Source organism: Homalodisca vitripennis, chromosome 5 (assembly GCF_021130785.1).
Source record: "Homalodisca vitripennis isolate AUS2020 chromosome 5, UT_GWSS_2.1, whole genome shotgun sequence".
NCBI lineage: Eukaryota > Metazoa > Arthropoda > Insecta > Hemiptera > Cicadellidae > Homalodisca > Homalodisca vitripennis.
Genome location: NC_060211.1, coordinates 106,021,310 through 106,041,067, shown reverse-complemented (window position 1 = coordinate 106,041,067; position 19,758 = coordinate 106,021,310). Strand labels below are relative to the sequence as shown.

The following is a 19,758-nucleotide window of genomic DNA, read 5'->3' as shown; positions in this document are numbered from 1 at the left end:
TTGCATGCAAATATCAAATCTATAGCATACTTCATTATTGAGGTTTCCATAGACAGACAAAAAATATAAAAATTCTAAGTAAAAATATATTATTTCCTCAGAAAGAGTAGAACATAAATTAAAATAAACTTTATATAACTATAGAGTTAAACTAAAATAATAACGAAAATAAACGTAGGCTTTGGGAAAAAGCCTGCAAAGGCAGATTGCCTGTTCACAGCTTAAGCTGTTTTCTCTCTTGCAAAAGCCTTTCATGCGCATTTGACTCTTAAAAATATGAAAAATTTTAAAGAAATAAAAACCAGACAATCATAGATAAAAGAAATTTTTACATCTTCCGACAGACAAAAGAAAAATTGTGTCAGCCTACTGAGTGATAGGCTTCAATGACGCTCAGCCAAATCCTATGTATGGACATACACTATTCTTTCTTGTCTGTATATAAATGAAATTTCATGCAACATTTAAAATCAACAGATGCAATCTATCTTGAGACAGCCTCTGCTTTTGATAGTTAGGTTAAATATATTACTACTTCACAAGTTAAAATGTCATATGAATGAACTCAGTTGGTTTATAAATTTATTTATGCTGCGATTTTCTTTTTGCTATCATGGTTACCCCTAAGACCGATTTTAAAATGTTTTGCTAATGCTCAGCTAAATTCATCATTATTGAACTCAGTGATGCCTATAGAAAAATGATGTTTTCGTGCAAAATTTCAAGTCTATAAGTAAATTAGTTCTCGAGATATTTTATGGACAGAAATGAAATTTTTCCAGCTCCTGAAGTAATGGGCATCAGACACTCAATCAACAATATAAAACTGTAGATGTTGATTGGTGAGTCGGTTATTATATGTCTTACCTTGCTACCAAATCACTAGGGTTTACATTCTTTTTCTAGCTACACTACAGATTTATAGGTAGGAAGGAAATAATGTGATGAATATTTAATGTTTATTTATCAACACACTTGTTCAGTAACACTGATTTATATATTTTTATAATGTTTTATCATTAACAAACATATTTAACATAAGGAAAACAATCTGACCAAGTACATAATTGCATGCGGTTATCATATTTTCAACACCAGTTAAATAATAACTGTACAACTAATAAAATAATGATCTTCCATAACTCACAAGCATGTTTTAAGTCATATATTAATTTTTTACTTTAATTTCAACAGGTTTTTATTTGTAACATTTACACAAATATTATAAGGTTAACTTGTGATACTTATTAGAACAGCAAAAACTAAAGAAATCCCAAACAGATAAATCCCAAATCTGGGATGATTAGGATAAACATCTTACTTTATTTTGTAGTTACAATTTATCAACATGTTCAACAGTAGTAGTAACCAACAACAGTAACAGTCATTTTATTCTATCTTAAGCTGTGAAAAGAATATAATAATAGTAATACAGCAGTTCATTTGTAAATCAATAACATTTTAGAATACAAATTTTCCAGATTTCCAAATTAATTATATTTGATTCAATTATCAGAAGATCAATAGGAAAGTTTAGAAAGATGTTGAGAAATACGTGAACATTGAAATCAGACATTATACATCCACAATATTATAAAATTGTACGATTGTTCTCCTACAATTTAACAAGATGTATTATATTTAGATTTTCAGAAAGATGTTTTATCAGCTATTAAACTTATATAAACATTGTCAATAATGAAATACTGTAATGTTTTTTTACTGTTAAATTCTTGGAAACACATTAAATCATAATGAGATTGAATGTATTGTAAAACAATCTAAATCCTTTAAAACAAACACTAGCACTGGAACATGAAGCAGCCATGTTTGATTAAGGACTACAATAGTATTGTTAAGAGGTATGTATCTGATTCGAGGCTCTTCTTAAAACAATTGCTACAATTTTTAACTGTGAATTTGAGAACATACTATGTAGTTTATAAATGTTTGCACAAATAAAAAAATCTATACTTATAAGTTACAAAAATAATGTTGAAATATGAACAGATCTCAGATTTTGTCAAATTGATATAAACCTGGCTAAGGTAAGGCCACTACTGTAATGTTACATCTAACATATATTCTATAACATTAATAATTCTCTACCAACACATAACAAACAATATCACACTTATAAGCTTAGTAATGTTAAGGAACCACCTCTACTCGAGTTCTTGTAAGCTTACATCCTTCTAGTTTAATCAAAACAGACTTTGCATATACAAAATTCCTAAGCATAGTTCTAATTGAAATGTAATGTTCATAAGTTGTCGACAAAAATGCACACTCAACATGTAACGAAAAGATATTGTATGTACAGTTATTATGAAAAAACACATGTTTATGAAATGTCATCTCTTGTAAACTTTCTTATGAAAATAATGTATTTTTAAGTATATGACTAGGAAATATCACAATGTAAAACATATGAGAAGTTACAAAAAAACTTAACGAAGCAGAAGAGATTTTTATTTACAAGTAAGAATTTAATTTACAAATCGATCATTGTATTTCTCAGGGTCCAGAGAAAGTGTTGTAAGATTGACTAGTAGAAAGGTTGTCAAGATACTAACCTACTACCACCTTCCCTTTGTGCTGAAACTGAGCAAAGTGTTGTATCTGTGCTGTCAAGTTTACTTCACAAGCAATATCTCAAAATACCCACTACAGTAGATAATAGGTTTACATTAGAATAGCTTGCTATTATTATTATTTTTTATAACAATCATAAAGTAGATATTGTTCTCCTATTCAGGACTTCATTCCCTTTCAAACTTTTATTAACTTCAAAACCTCCTGCCATCATATAATTAATAGTGTTAGGAAGTAAAGATAGTACGATAGAGAACAAAGAGGACCTTTCAAATTCAACAAAAAAGCATTTTTTTTATTTATTAGCTGTTTTTCAAAATAAACTGGCATACCAACATATTTCTCCTGAGGAAACTAGTACATTTTCAAAAAGATCTTGCTTATTTATTTATTTTTATTGTTCTCCGAAGAGAAATCTTCTCGGACTAATTATTCCTAACTGTCGAATTTAATCAAAATTTAACCGCCCTTTTTGTCCTCCAACCCAAGGTATTATAAATCAAAATCTTTGTTTAAAGAGGTTTCTGTTTAAAATTAAACTTTTTATTTTTGACTAAAATCATGTTATATAAATATTTTAAATCCTTGATTTGGCTAAAAATAATTTTTGTTGCATTAACTTGTTGCAATATAGACCTCCACAGTAATGGAGTTACTGTACTTTGTTTAACTTTTGATTGTGTTATACAACTAGTAAAATGAATTTAACTCAAGTTAGTTGAAAGGTACAAGTTGTATATTTTATTATTTAAATATAAAAAGCATTCTACTGTAATATTTTATTTTTAAATAGAAAATTATAAATAAACTTAGTAGCCAACTTGTATTACACAATTACATACAGACAATTGTCTTCACTTTCTGAGGATAATATTCAGACATATTGTACTTATGATGATCATCTTTATTAATTTGCTTAAAACAATAAATATACAGTATATGTGTACACAAACACACATTACAGTATGGTACATTTTTGTGAACCTCAATACATTTATATTCTAAATACCCAATCTTTGGTTTCAACCATACATTTTTTTTCCTCAAAACTACGTAAGTCTTGATCTAAGAATTTTGATTTTTATAAAACTCAAGTTAGTAGCCCTGCAAAACTGTTATTACACAACCTTACCCCAATAGCAACCACATTTTCTTTTACTTTCCATATTTTGTCAACAGAATCATGTTTCATTCATCCAATAAATTATTATAGTTTTTGCGCTATAAAATGTAGAAAACAATTTTTGGGGGATTTGTAGTTTTTCTGATCCTACTTTTAAATTACCTATAAATAATTTTTGCTTTTAAAAATGGTACTTTTAATGACACTTAAATACTTCATAAAACCTTAAATTACCTGAGAATGGGCTACAAATTTTATAACATCTTTTTCTTTTCTATGTTTGTCATTTATAATTTGTTTGAAATACAAAATTAAATTTTTTTATATTTAAATGGTTTTGTGTAAATTACGTTTCTTTCTAAAAAGCTTGTATGGTATAAAAACAAATAAGCAGTGATTTAAAAATCCTTACAAAATTGATAAAAATATAATGCTTTCCTATTGAAAAAATTATTACCAGTTCCAGAAAAATAAAAAATTATTTCAAAATATTATTTATAATATGGCCTTTCTTCAAAGAAAATTCATTGAAAAATAGAAACAGTTACTCCACATGTTTTGGCTGTCATGCTGTGACAGATAGAGATGGAATTCCATACAAAGTATATTTTGATTGTATTGGGCAACTAATACAATCAAAGGTATTAGATATAAATATATTTTTGCTCAGTAAAAATTTCTTATGACCATAAAAATAAAAACATTTAATTTGTTGTGAAGTTTTGCAGAAATAGATTATCACACTATTAATTTAATTAAAGTTGTTTATCAAATCATTTAATTAGTACTAGTAATAATAATGAATTCATTCTTTAAAAATGTACATATGTTTTATTGTGGAGACGTACAGTCTGTTTCCATTTTGATGTCAATTGCACAGTTAGAGTATCCGTGGAACGTATGTTGGAGATTATGTTTTGGTTTCCCTCAATTAGGTAAGTCAAAAAGTTGAGTTTATAAGATCATTCCATGTTCTCCAATACATTGCACATATTGTGCCAAATATAATGCCTGGCAAGAAGAAGCGTTCTGATGCAGTCTGGTGCTTTAGGTCTAGCTTATCATATCTAGGTAACCATTAATCACTGTGCATAACTGATCTTGTCACCTAAAATAATATTAAAACCAATATACAAGAACATAGTTCAAAATTTAAATTAAGAGGGCTCCTAGTATTTTATTTACCTAATTTAAAATTTGAATTGGAAGTTTGAGTAGTAAACTGTTTATATATTTTATTCAAAATACAATAATAATGAGTTAAAGGTTTAAGCTAATGATAAGTAGTAAGTATGGATCTAACAGACAAAAAAAGTCAATATTAATAGTTTTATGGTTGGAAATTTTAAATCCCTGTAAATTTGTTATTGCTTATAAGATTTCATTGTTCAATTAATCAACTATACTTACAAATAGCACCTTATTTTGTATAAATAATTTTTCTCCACAAAATATAAACTCTACTTATCAATAATAAATTGGTAACTAGAAGTTTCTTAGTAAGGTGTAATATAATACAGGGTGGTTATAAATTATTGTACACATTTTAAGATTGAATAAATAAATAACCAATCAACTTAAAAACATGGGAATTGTTTTATTAAATTGTAAATTTAAAACAGTTTTATATACTGACTGAAAATTAATAATTGTACACATTACAATAATTAGAAAAAGTAGTTATAAAAAGAAAGTAAAAATGTCACTTAAACTGTGGGTGTAAGGTATGATTCTTCTTAATGACTTGTGTTGTGACATAGTCAGCTGGTCAACAATGGATCTTTCCACACCAGCTGTTAATTACAGTTGACTAAACAAACACTAAACTAACCTCAGTATCAAAATGGCTAGTGTGCAAGAAAAAGCAAGGTGTGTTCTTTGGTTTCATGAAAGCAGATCTGTAATAAACTGTTCAAAGAAGGTTTCGTTTAGAGTATGGCCGCAATCCTCCGAGTAACAATTCTATAAAATGCTGGTATAGGCAGTTTGAACAGACGGGAAGTGTCCAACATAGAAAAGGTGCTGGTAGACCTCCAGTTTCTGAAGCTATTGTTGATCAAGTAAGAGAATTGTTTACGAGGAGCCCTGGTAAGTCTACTCGGCGTGCAAGTTTGGAATTAGGATTACCTCGATCAACAGTCTTAAAAATTTTGCACAAACACCTTAAGCTCCATCCATACAAAATTCAGTTATTACATGAACTAAAACCTAACGATAAACCTCGACGCTACCATTTTGCTGTTAGATTACTTGACCTCGAAGAACAAACAATAAACATTGGAGAAAGCAATTTCTTGAAAAAAGTAATTTTTTCTGATGAAGCAACCTTTCATGTTTCTGGTAAGGTGAATAGACACAATTGTAGGATTTGGGGTACTGAAAATCCTCATAATGTTCGAGAACAAGAAAGAGACAGCCCTAAAATAAACGTTTGGTGTGCATTGGCTATAGATGAAGTGATAGGACCCTTTTTCTTCGCAGAACCGACAGTCACTAAAGAGGTATACCTCGACATGCTTGAACTTTTTGCAATACCGCAAATTGAGCATAGACAGCCAAATGTTTACTGGCAGCAAAATGGTGCCCCTCCACACTGGGGTAAGATAGTACGTGACTACCTAAATGACACGTTTCCTGGTCGTTGGATTGGACGGGATGGTCCAATTCCTTGGCCTCCACATTCCCCAGACATTACACCCTTAGACTTTTTTTTGTGGGGCTATGTCAAGGACAGAGTCTTCGCCAAAAAAGTTCAAGATATTGAGGAACTCAAGAATAGAGTTCGAGAGGTTATTGGAAGCATAACTCCAGTAATGCTCAGAAACACATGGTGTGAGGTTGAATTTAGACTACAAACTTTGCGTGCAAACCTCGGAGAGCACGTGGAATTAGTTTAGTTTCCTTGTAAAAGTATGAGTAACAGTAATCTTTTTGTCCTTCATTGGTAATAAAACTGTTTTAAATTTGCTATTTAATAAAACAATTTCCATGTTTTTAAGTTGATTGGTTATTTATTTATTCAATCTTAAAATGTGTACAATAATTTATAACCACTCTGTATAATTACAGCTGTGTATCTAAGTCATGGATGGAAAAATGATATACTCATACTTTTTTAAACTACTGTATGCATCAGTAAATGTCTTTGCTTACCATCCTTCTTTGTTGCTATCAACAGAAAAATGCCTTAATTTGACATTTTCATAATCAGTGAGTATATGTTTTTTTTTTTTGCTAAACATTCAACAAGAAACTTTAGTAATATTCTCATTTAGTGAAATTACAGGACACCTTTTATGAACACATCATGAGTAACATTAATTGGTTATGTTATATGAAACAGTAGAGATGACAAAATGTAGTATTAAATATCTTCAGTTATTATAATCACAGAGAAGTAAATATCACAACCAAACTTCTTGACCACTAAAGACTAGTCATACCCGCTCATCGGGTTCCTCCGTGGTACTGAAACTTTTCCCTAAGACAAACCCTGCCGAAGGCTTGCTCACCGGACTCTGCAGAACCACGGAAGTGTTAGTAACACTAAAGTAACCTCCAGGTTTCATTTTCAAGTGCCGATTGTTCATTTCCATATGCACTATTTTCATAAACTCCATCTGACCAGCCAGTTTTTGAATTTCTTCCTGCAAAGCAAAAATATACATGTTAAATAGAACATCTATTTATTATATATTATGTTATAACAACTCCTTAACTGCCAGTTTATAAGTTTGTGATAAGCAGGTTACTTTGTTTAAAGTTTTTTTTTACAATGAAAGAAATGTGAAGGTAGATAGGATGTTTCAGATGTGTGGCAATGTTCAATGATGGCAATGCATACAATGATGGGATGAACATCGGGATTCTCATATTTTTAAAAGGATCTGTATCAAAGCTTCTTACAATAAATTAGCGGATCACAACCATGAGTTGAAACTAGGCCATTTTGTTTGTCAATTCTGTAAAACAAACTAAAAAGGAAACATAAAGAACCAAACAGAATAGAGATGATATTTCTACTTAACCAATGCAACTAGAATGAACCAACAATAAGGGGCCCACTCCCATTACTTGATTTGCTACCATCAAGTTTATTATTTGCTGTAGCAAAATAAACTTTGTTTCGAAATGTTCATCTTAAGGTACCCCATATTTCACTGTTGTTGTAAATTTTACACAGTCTCTCATTTTGAGTTATTATAGTTTAATGATTTTATATAAAGGCCATTTTAAAACCTAATACAATATTTTTTTTAACATTTCAGTTTTTTCAAAACATTCTTAATTAGACTAAATATTCTGGAAAGTTTGAACTTCATACCTTTATTAAATTAAAAGATATTTGTATCTAGAAACACAAATAAACAGATAGATTAAGTAAGGAAGATCTATTCTTTATGATATCCATTTCTTGCTTATTTTATAAATCAATTGGTGAAGTTTGATAGAGTAATCTATGGTCAGTCTTTATGTCACCACCTCATTAACTATAATACACAATATTAAATAACTTAAAATGTGGATACAACACAGCCTCAAAATCCAACCTGAATATTTATTTTAATCATTGTTAATCACTATTTTGTTTAACACTGTATAATATGTGTAATCATAATGTTGTAGTTTTCCATTAACATTTCATTGAAATATTTTGTATGCTTTATTTTAGACCATAACAACAAAATTTGGGGTGCAGATGAAGAGCGGTCTAAGACGGCACACTTCTGATCTGAGTTACAGTTAGCGCAGGTTCAAATCCTGTATGTGACCATAGCACGTTTTATCAGAACCATCAACCTCGAATTGTATTCTGTCCTTCTTATTCTATTGTATAAGATCCTGAACAAAGCAGTGGCCCATAAGGGTTGGCAGATAAAGGCTTAAAAGGGGATCAGTGTCACATCAAAGATTTTTTTTAACCCTAATTTGAATTTTTTAAATGTAGAGTAGAATTTTAAAAATCATTAGTTAAAAAAAATTTAAAGATTCAAAGTATTTTGTTTGTTTCTCTTTTCAATCTCTAATATTACTTATATTGTATTAAAGATACAGTTATCTCAGACAAACATTATTATATAGTAATTGTTTTATATTGTCGCTTGAAATAGCGATTTAAATATACAGTATTTACAGAGCATTAGCAAAGTGTATCTGAAATTGTTTTAGTTACTTGCATGGTAGTTGATTTATACATTAGAATATAATTAGAATAGAATATAGGCAATTAACATTACCAAATTAGTTTGAATAGAGCATAAAAGTAGTTTTTGAGACTGTTACCTTGAGTTCCTCATTTTCTTGAAATAGGTCAGGAGCCTCATCAGGAACAAGACCAATGCCGTTGAGAGAGAAGGAGGCTGTGACGCCCCTCGCCCTCGCCCTGTTGTCCCACTGGTCACCCTGGCCCCTGAGTACCCTCAAAACCTGCTCAACCACAGTCCATTGTCAGCAGTGAGAGAGGAGTAGGGATTATCAAGGAAACAATAAGTTTGAAAGGACAACTCATGTCTTTGAAGCAACCATAATTTCAGATTCAAACTAATCTAAAAGTCCATGCTCTAAGACAACAAGATCCCAATAATGTAAACATGTTCATAAAATGTTAAGATGATACAATACATTTTTGGTTGGAACAATTTTTTTTACTTAAAAATGATAGCACTAACTTAAGATAACTTCCCTGAAAAGAGTAAAAAACACTTTTTATTACGAGGAATTAGGCCTACAGGTATTTAAAGTAGAAAATTTAGGCAGTTTTGTAAGCATCCCAAATAAAAAAAGGCTGAAGAAAAAAATTGAATTTTTATTGCTTGTAATAGTAGCTTTAGGAAATTGGTTTAAATCAAATATCATTTAAGAAGATTATTCTTTTTTCTTAAAAGAATTAAATTGTTTTATAAATAAAAACACGCACTTCCTTCAGTCATCTTTCATGTACAAACTCGAAAAGTTCATATTCTTATCTTGAGTCATTTTCGTTGTATCTGATTATAAGATGTATCTAAATTCTGTTTCAAATGTCCACCACTCCTCACTGAATTATGAAAAAAATGTTTCTATTTTTTCATATCGTGGTATTAATGTTTACCATGAGAGGTTATAATACAAATATTATATATTACTTTCCATAATGTTAATGAAGAGAAAGTTAAAAGATTGTATAAAACATTTTGTCTTTTATTGTTGCTGCCAAGGAGAGAGCAAATTTCAATTATATAAAAATACAACCTTAGTTTTTGAGATCCAAGAAAGGAATTTCCCATTGGAAAGAAATTAATAAAAAGTTTCACTTCTTTTGGTGAGGGTCAAAATAGGGTTGCAAAAGCACACCTTATAATTACTATCCATTAAAACCACATATAATTAGTATCTAAAAAATAGTAAGTACCCTATATGGCTTTAAATTCTTTCCCTTGACCAGTGATTGCTAAATTGAAGTAGACAGAATTTCAATTCTGTCCACATTTTCCCCTGCTCTCCTGATTTGGCTTCCTCTATCAGTTCTCTGGTAGAAAAATCTCACTAGGAGGCGATTTTGTCAAAATGAGGATGACATTGTGGAAACAAATGTCAATTTTTCTGAATGCAACCAATATGAAAAGGGGTGTAACCATAAGACGAAATTACATTTACAATTAAACATGTAACAAAAATACATTCTTTTCATTTTTTCAGATTTTTTAAACAGTTTTTATTAAAATATATATCTCAGTACTTTGTTAAAACATTCCTTTTATCATTTGCAATGCAACTTAAACATATGAATATCTGTTAGTTTGAAGTTTTGATTTCGTAATAAATGGGAATACAGTGTTGACATTATTATTATCATCTAAAAAATAGTAAGTATTATATGACTTTAGAATGTCTTATTTAGACCTGCACATTTATTTTACATTAAAATGTTAACAAAGTACGTGATTTATTTCAGTACACAATGACTGTTGTTTGAAATGGGTCAAATGCTTTAAAATTGAAATTCATTCAATTTTATTAAAATATAGCTATAAAAATCAACTAATTTTGATGTGTTTCTGATATACTATGGTTACAAATTTATTTCTGTAAAGATATAATTGTAGAAATTTGTGTAGCATAACATTAGTATATGAAACATTAATCTAAAATAGCGTTTCATATTTTTTTTAAAGTAAATATTTACGAAATTATGTAACTTGTTAGGATTGTTTCCATTTGGGCCTATCATATCTTTGAATATTATTGTTGACTTACAGGACACCTACAACGATCATGAAAGAGATAAAAACGGTTTGAGTTTGTTTTGTATTTTGATTCACATTACAAAAAATAGAACATAATGAACCATATTCATAAGACTCACCTTCGGGCCAAAGACAAGGGCAACTGTGACAGAAGTGCTGAGCTGAGTTCTGACAAACCCAAGGAGATATTTGATGTCAGGGCCTGCCCTTGGGAATAGAAATAAACTGGAACAAAACATTTCAACTATTTATGTAATATTTATCTTTTCAGCCCTTACTCATGTGTAGTACCATGTAGACATTGAAAACCAACTCAAAGGCGACTTTTTTTTAAAACTAAATACCAACAATAATATCTTAAAAACAATTTTTTAATGAAAAATACATCCCTAAACATTCTATAATCTGGTTTATTATATCAAGCAGATATAAACAATAATTATCGTAACAAGACATTATTTAAAATTTCTGTATGATTGGTTTACATGAAAACATATTAATATTATTAAGATCTTCATTAACTTACAACATTTATTGACATATTACCAGATTGTGTAATATGTTAACAGTGACAGGTTTCTTAAAGTGAAGTGGCAGTGTGGAGACCACTTGGTCTTGCTCATTAGAAACTATAACTGAAGTTGTTAAAACTAAATAAATTATCAGATTAAGTAGATTTAAGTTAAGTAGGTATTACTGCAATAGACTTAGCATGCATTGGATGGTACAACTTAAAATGTATGGCTTCTATTAAAAGCGAATACAAAGCTCCAAGCGAACAAAACTGCAATACATAAAGCAAATTTATCAAACATATATCACATTTTAATGAAACATGTTTACCGAAATTGTGATATTATGGTTGAGACCAAATAAATAAGCTATTACTATAACATTATATGTTTACATTATGAATATTAAATTAATCTCCTTAGTTTATATACAAATAACAGTCACAATTTAACTCAATTTTGAGTAGTGGGATCTACTATTCTATATTTTTGAAAAGAAGACAAAATGAACTACTTACTGGAAGGCTACCATGGTAATGTTTTACAACTGCAATATTGTATATTGCAATGGTAATGAGGCGAGCCTCGTTGTACAGAGACTCTGCATGTCTGACATTATAGCAAACTCGGATACCCCACGCTAGAAACAACACCTCTCCTGGAAACATTAATTACCAAACAATATTGAATATTACAACGGTAATGGGTTATACTGAGATTCTGCATATATCAGGCAAACCTGCAACCAAAAACTGGAAAATCTTTTGACTACAACTCCGACAAACCCAAGCCACTTTTTGACATCAGGAATCAGGCAAACCTGCAACCAAAAAACTGGAAAACATTTTGACTGTGTCCCCAACAAAACAGAACCACTCCCTGATATCAGAAATCACACATGCCATTGACCAGAAACTGACTGACTCCGTGATAGGCTCTAAACACATCAACACATCTGGCCGAGAAGACAGTCTGACTACTCACAGTACCCAGCACACATCTCTCCTAACCAAGAACACAAAAGGAAACTTCTACAGTGTTTCTTTTCAAGTTGCAACCGCTAGAAAACATAAAACTCTACAAAACACAATGTCTGTCAACTCTAAAATAAAATTGAATGTGAACAAGTCACCACCAATAAATGCAAAAATAAGACTAGCAGATGAAAAATATGAAGATTTCTTTTTAAAAACACATAGAGTTTCTATAAAAACCTTTTGAGAATAGATAAATACCTATGTCAGGACCAACCCGCCACTAGGCGACAATACTTCTGCAACTGCACCCTTGACTCAAGAGCTCTCTACACAACAGATTCACTCTTTTCCCAAGACCCAAAGTTAGAAACTACTGCAAGCTGATGTGCAACAACCTAATCATTTTTTATTACACAGCAACAAGACAAACAGCAAAATAAAAATACAATAATAAGCAAAGGAAAAAGACACTCTTCAAAAATTAGTATCCTCCACCAAAACATAAGGAAACCTAGAGAACAAAAGAGAGCAACTCAACCACTTATTACATGACACCTCTCCAAACATATTAGTACTAATAGAACATGGTCTAAAGCAGAATGAATTGTTGAATACAATAATTCCTGGATACAAGCTAGTCACAAATTTCTGCAGAACACAACATAAATATGGAGGAGTAGTTATTTTCACAAAAGATTGAGGCAGAATCTATGAGTGTGGGAGATCTTAGTGAGGAACTTACATGTGAAATAGCAGTAGCAGCCCTAAACATCAGTAAAACCAACATTACTATAATTGGAGTGTACAGACCCCCACAAGCAAATTTAGAAGATGCACTCAGAATTTTGTCACAAGTTTTAGAGCAAACTGAACCACATAAAAGTAGCGTTGTTCTGGTAGGTGACATAAACATTGATTGTTTAAAGGTACACAAATCCAAAAACAGATTTGAAGAGACTCTAGCAGCTTATAACTTTAACAGACTAAACCTTCCGCCAACTAGAATTACTTATCACTCAGCTTCCTCGATTGATTGTGTTTGTACAAACTTCCCCATAGAGAGCCTCAAAGTGCACATACTTGATACAGGTCTATCAGATCACAAAGGACAACTTTGTGTGCTAGATATTACCACCGAGCAACCAAGACAGACATCCCAAATCAGAAGACAAATAAATGTTAATACACTTAACCACCCTGAAATAATAAAACCTCCAGTGGTCTAGATGAAATCTCTGCTAAGCTAGTAAAACACTGTGCTGAAACAATCATTGCTCCTCTTGTTGATGTTATCAACAAATCTTCAAAAGCGGCATTTTCCCCTCGGCTCTCAAAGTATCAAAAGTGTGTACCCAAAACTGAAGAAAGGAATCTCAACTACCAACCTCAGTAACTATCGCCCCATTTCAATAATTCCCACCTTTTCCAAAATCTTTGAGAAAATCGTCCTGAAGAGACTCATAGACCATTTGACACAACTTGACCTCCTCACTAACTGCCAACATGGTTTTTTAAAGGGTAGATCTACAGCCACAGCCTTAACAGACCTAGTAAAAATTTATTATTGATCCACAGATACAGATACAGATACAGATAACTTTATTCATGAGCTTCAAGCACAGAATGGTGTCAAAATTTATATAATTATAATTTATTTATTTATTTTTTGTAGTGTAGTGTCAAGTAGCACTGCTGACGTCAGGTCTTACGCGAGCGATGAAACTCCTCCATGCTGTATAGTGGGATGTCCTGCAAGCCATTGCCGGAGCCTCTTCTTCAACGTGGAGGGTGTGCCTTCTTTTATTGACTGTGGAAGCATATTGTACAGTTTTGCTCCAGCGTATGAGGGTTTCTTTGAGAAAATAGAAGTTCTGTGGATGGGAAGATTAAAGTTGCTATTGTGCCTTGTGTTGTAAGTTGTGAAAATTTCTGTTTCTTGGGAAGAGGTGATTTTAGAGCGAAATCAACTGTCTCTAGGATGTATAATGAGACTGCAGTTAAAAATTCCAAGGCTTTGAAAGGAGTTCCTGCAGCTTTTCTCTTGGCTGAAGACCCGCCATGGATCGAAGAGCTCGTTTCTGGAGCACCAGCACTCGTTTCAAGTTTTCTTGCTTTGCCCCACCCCAGAATATTATACCATATCTGAGGTGAGACTCGAAGAGGGCATGATAGCATGTTCTTGTTGCTTCAGCCGTTGCTGATGGCTCGAATACGGCTTCAAGGCGAAAATTGAAGAGCTCCAGCTTCATGCAAAGAGAGTCAACATGGTAGTTCCAAGACAGCTCATCATCAAGAACTATACCTAAGTGTTTTGTTGAAGTTAGGGTTTGAATGTTAGGAGGACCAGTGACCTTATTTTTGAGCTTTCCCATAATCAACTGTGTAGTTTTTTCTTCATTGAAGACCAGATCGTTGTTGATGCAGTAGTCTTGTGCTGAGCCTCACAGCAATGAAGTTGTTCACTTCCAGTGCTTCTGCCGCCTTGTCGCTAGTCAGGAGCATGGTGTCATCGGCAAACATGATGGCCTTGCTATACCGGCTGACATGGTTTGGAAGATCGGCTGTGAACAAGGCAAACAGCACTGGACCCAAGACCGAGCCCTGGGGGACTCCTCTCTTAACATTCAGTGGCTTTGATCTGATCAAAGTTGTAATACCATTGGCGATTCCTTTCAGCTCCACAAGCTGCATTCGACTGCTTAGGTAGCTTTTTTAAACCAAGAGTGTGCTATTCCGACAACTCCAAGATGTTCGAGTTTGCCTAGAATCATCTTGTGGTCAAGGCAGTCGAATGCTTTGCTTAAGTCAAGTGATGTACTAATAATTGTTTTCCCAGCATCCAAATCGTTAATCATACATTCAATGATATCTCCAAGAGCTGTTGCTGTCGAGCGGCCTGGAATGAAGCCATGCTGTCCTTCAAGGTTCATGTTGTTCCGCTGAAGATGAGCTCTGAGTCTACTTAAGACAACTCTCTCCAGGACTTTTGAGAAGGTGGAAACCAACGAGATAGGCCTGTAATTCTTGATTTCCATCTTTTCGCCCTTTTTTATGGAGGGGATATACTTTTGAGGTCTTCATTTTAGATGGAAACACACCTTGTGCCAGAGACTTATTTATTACGTCAGTCAAAGGAACCAGCAGTTCCTCCCCGCAAGATTTCATGAGCCTTGAAGACATATCATCCACACCAGCTGAAGAAGATGATTTAGTTGCTCTGATGATTGTCCGGATTTCGTTCATCGTAGTTGGAGCGAAGACCCTGAGATGATCGTCAACAGTAAAAGTATTATCAATAGGTGTATACCTTTTTGGGGGATTATTTTTTTATCAGGGTTTCTTCGGCGACATTGATGAAGTAGTTTGTTTAAATGTTCAGAAATGGTGTGTAAATTGCAAGTAGTTCCATTGGCTATTTTTAGTGAAGATATTGAGTCAGTTAAGTTTTTTAATGTTTTTCTTTCAGCATCTATTATTGTCCAGATGGCTTTATTCTTGTTTGCAGATTCAGAGATGAATTTCTCGCTGGCTGACTGCCTCAATGATCTAAGCTTGAGGTCGTAAAGTTTTTTCTTATGAGCCGCATCTGCTTTGTCTTCCGGTCTTCCATTCAGAATAAATCTGTCACGTGCTGCAATATAGGCGTTCTTCTTTTCGCCTCACCTCTCTGTCATAGGCAATTATTTTATGTTTTTACAGATTTATTGCGATATGTCTTGTATGGACAAGCAAAATCCAAATTGGAGACCATCAGAGTGATGAATTTGGAGTAAGCAATGTCTGCATTCTCCTCCGTAAGCACTCCCATCCCAGGACTGATAAGTGATCGTATATCTTTAAAGGTGAACATTGTATTGCAGTTGAACTGGCGTCGAGTAGAGACAGTCGATGTACTTTTCAACGATGGTACATTTATAGTACATATTTGACCAGTATGGTCGGACAGGTTGTTCATCAACTATATCCACTTTTACCAGATCTTGGTCGAGACTTGAGCACACTAGGTCGATGGAAGACTGTGACGTACTTGTTATTCTAGTGGCGGGGAGAGGTAACCTATGTATACCAAAGGAAGCTAAAAAGCTCATTTAAGGATGATTTATCTCTTGAAATCTCTCAGGTGATCAACATTTAAGTCTCCCACTATGCAGATCCCACATGTTGTTACAAGGTAGTGTCTCAAGCACATCCGACAGTAGCGCCAGTGCATCTTCGAGGGGGGCATCTGGTGGTCGATAGACACCAAAATGAGAAGATTTCCTCCATTAGTTAGGGAGATATTTATGCCTGACAACTCCAAAAGGAGTTCTCTGCTAGACTGTTTCAATGTGTAGACTCTCCAAGGGGTTTAACAATTGAGTCGTGGCTGTAAATGGCGACGCCGCCCCTTTTTGTGATTGGTCCTGCTGAAAGCTTACTATTAGCTTATAGCTTATAAGATGAACATTTGAGATGGATTCGCCAGTCTAGCCCATGTTCTGTGATAACGAGAATGTCAGGTTTATGACTATCAAGCAGGACAGTTTCAAGCGTTCTATCTTGTTTCCAATGCGGTCTACATTCTGGTGAAGTATAGTTGTCTTTTCAGAGATGAGTTGATTATTATTATTCTTCCTTTGTTTCTTGCTTCCACCTGTCTTTGTAAGGGGGGCCTAATGCCTAAAAAACGTTTGTTGCCTTGCTTCCTCTGAGATGAGTATTCTGATGTAAAGAAACCTTGAGAAATGGCATTATCTGCCATTTACAAAGATATAATGTGCCTAATAAAGATACAATGTGCCTTTGATCACATTGACAAAGGCAAATACACCACTGCTGTTCTCCTTGACTACTCAAAAGCGTTCGACTGCCTTAGCCATGATATCATTCTTGATAAGTTAGAGGCACTAGGGGTCCAGGAAACTGCTAAACACTGGTTTGAAAGCTATCTCAGAGGACGGAGTCAACTGGTAGAGCTCAGTTACATGGAAAATGGTGTTACTCGAACAGTAAAATCAAAGTTACGTTCGATTGAAAGAGGAGTACCACAAGGATCGGTGCTTGGGCCTGTACTTTTTATACTTTTGACAAATGACTTCCCTGATTACATCAAGGACTACAGTTCGGTGGTGATGTACGCAGATGACACAACCCTTTTACTGAAAGGAGACACACCAGAGGACATCAGCATCAGTGCATACATTGCCCTAAACATGACATACGACTACTGCCTTACAAATAACTTGGTAGCAAACCCTTCTAAAACAAAACAGATCAATTTCAGCAGAAGAGGTGAACAAATCCCGGCCCTTCCTGATATTGACCTTGCAGACCAAACTGACCTTTTGGGTCTCACTCTAGACTCAAATTTGACATGGGGCCCACATGTTGACATCCTGTGCAAGAAACTCAACTCTGCTCTCTATGTAATAAGAAGAATTAAATGCATCAGCAACATAGAAGCAGCAAAGATGGCATACTTTGCTTTATTTGAGACATACTTGAGGTATGGTATAGTAGTATGGGGTGGCACATCAACTACCAACTTAAATCGTATACTCACCATCCAGAAGTCAGCTATAAGATCCATAGCAAACCTAAAAGCACGAGACAGTTGCCGAGAAGAATTTAAAAGCCTCAAAATTAAAACAGTAATCTCAATTTACATACAGGCAGTCATACTCCATGTTGATAAATTAGGACTCCCAAAAGAAACAAGATTACATTTTCATGACACTAGACATTCATCAAGAATCCCCGTTGCGAGACATAGGACAGCTCTTTATGAAAGAAAACCATCATTCATCGGGGCTAAACTCTACAACCATCTCCCTGCTGACTTCAAGCTACTGACAGGCGAAGCGCTGAAACACAGATTGAGCTCCTGGTTGACAGATAATCCAGTCTACTCAATCGAAGAGTTTCTTGACAAGACCAAAGACAGTGGACTTAACTTAAGAACATGATAACATTGTATATTCATCCAATATTGAATTGTCTAACCTCAACATACTTGACACCATTCTCTGTTACTTGATGTTCAGAAATAAAGCATTATTCTATTCTATTCTATTCTATCTAACATAATAGCAAACTCGAATGCTCTACACTAGAATCAACACCTCTCCTGGAAATATTAATTACCAAACAAAATTGAGTGTTTGCAATGATAATGAGGTGGTACAGAGACTCTGCATGTCTGACATTATAGCAGACTCGGATACCCCATGCTAGAAACAACACCTCTCCAAACATTAATAACCAAACAATATTGCACATTGCATTAGTAATGAGGAACAGTTGTAATTAACTTATAAGTTTATATCTTTTGCATTAGCTGGTTTGTTTTTATGGAATATATTCTATAACAAAGATCATAAAAAAACTTGTAATTGGATAAAAGTACTAATACCACACACTGAGAAAACCGTGCCATTGATTATTTCTTAAGTACAATAGGAGTTTTTTGCACCTTCATAATTATTTGTTTGAATTTCATCATGAAGGCATCAAGTCAGAAAGATCTTCTACCGAACTGCACTGACATTGCTTATAAAAATATAATTCAGTGCAATGGTAATTAAGTTTTATTAACAACACTCACATATTTGTTATGATATAGAAAGTGAGCAAGGAATTTGAATTTTAATTAGGGCTTTTATCTATCCCCTCCTTAAAATCTTTATCCAAACATATAGTATTCATTTACAAAAACAAAATTCAAAAAGAACTGGGGGGGGGGGTGGGGGGGGGGGGGGGTGGGGGGGGGGGGGGGTGGGGGGGGGGGGGGGTGGGGGGGGGGGGGGGTGGGGGGGGGGGGGGGTGGGGGGGGTTCTTTACATTTCATATTTGTTATTAATTGGACATTATGATAGTAGGTACTGGAGGAGGCACAGTTTCCCCTTGGGTCCAAAGAATCTTGATACTGTCCTAGTAAAGAATATTTGTCCTAGTAAGTTTGAGGCTGGATCTAATACAATTTTACTACTTAATTTACATTTCTTTACATTTATTTGATTTGATAAACTACACAAAACTGAGGTGTTGATTTGAAACATAACGTTATCATAATGCAGTTATATTTTTTGCTAGCTCCACAACCTCTCTAATACATTCCTTGTTAGAAAGATAACTGACAATAATATGTGGATTGTAAAATTTGTGTTTAAATAATTCCTTTTGATGAACGGAGCGACATTATTTAAATTAAAGAATCAACCTATCAATGAAACACTCCAGGAAGCTTTATTAACCATTGGTCTATTACCAGTAAACAAAGATTAAGAAGCAACATTCTGTAACAGATGACAACTGCCGCTACCCAGACAGCGTCCAGGTAGACATCC

At 33.5% G+C, this 19,758-nt stretch overlaps 1 protein-coding gene across 1 annotated transcript; it reads right to left on the bottom strand.

Moving 5' to 3' along the window:
• Positions 1–6,739: 6,739 nt before the first annotated feature.
• LOC124363898 (probable G-protein coupled receptor CG31760) lies at positions 6,740–12,123 on the bottom strand. Its single transcript, XM_046819171.1, has 4 exons — positions 11,975–12,123; positions 11,064–11,169; positions 9,002–9,145; positions 6,740–7,365 (listed from the first exon to the last, which is right to left on the bottom strand). Exons 1-4 carry the CDS (start codon positions 11,986–11,988, stop codon positions 7,156–7,158), a joined length of 474 nt encoding a protein of 157 aa, XP_046675127.1. The 5' UTR covers positions 11,989–12,123; the 3' UTR covers positions 6,740–7,155.
• Positions 12,124–19,758: the final 7,635 nt, after the last annotated feature.

Excerpts from the sequence above, each read along its gene's own strand:
- LOC124363898 (XM_046819171.1), bottom strand. Across the intron at positions 9,146-11,063 it reads CCCTTGTCTTTGGCCCGAAG|GTTTTGAGGGTACTCAGGGG; the intron begins GTGAGTCTTATG and ends GTGGTTGAGCAG. Across the intron at positions 7,366-9,001 it reads AAGAAAATGAGGAACTCAAG|GAAGAAATTCAAAAACTGGC; the intron begins GTAACAGTCTCA and ends TTTGCTTTGCAG.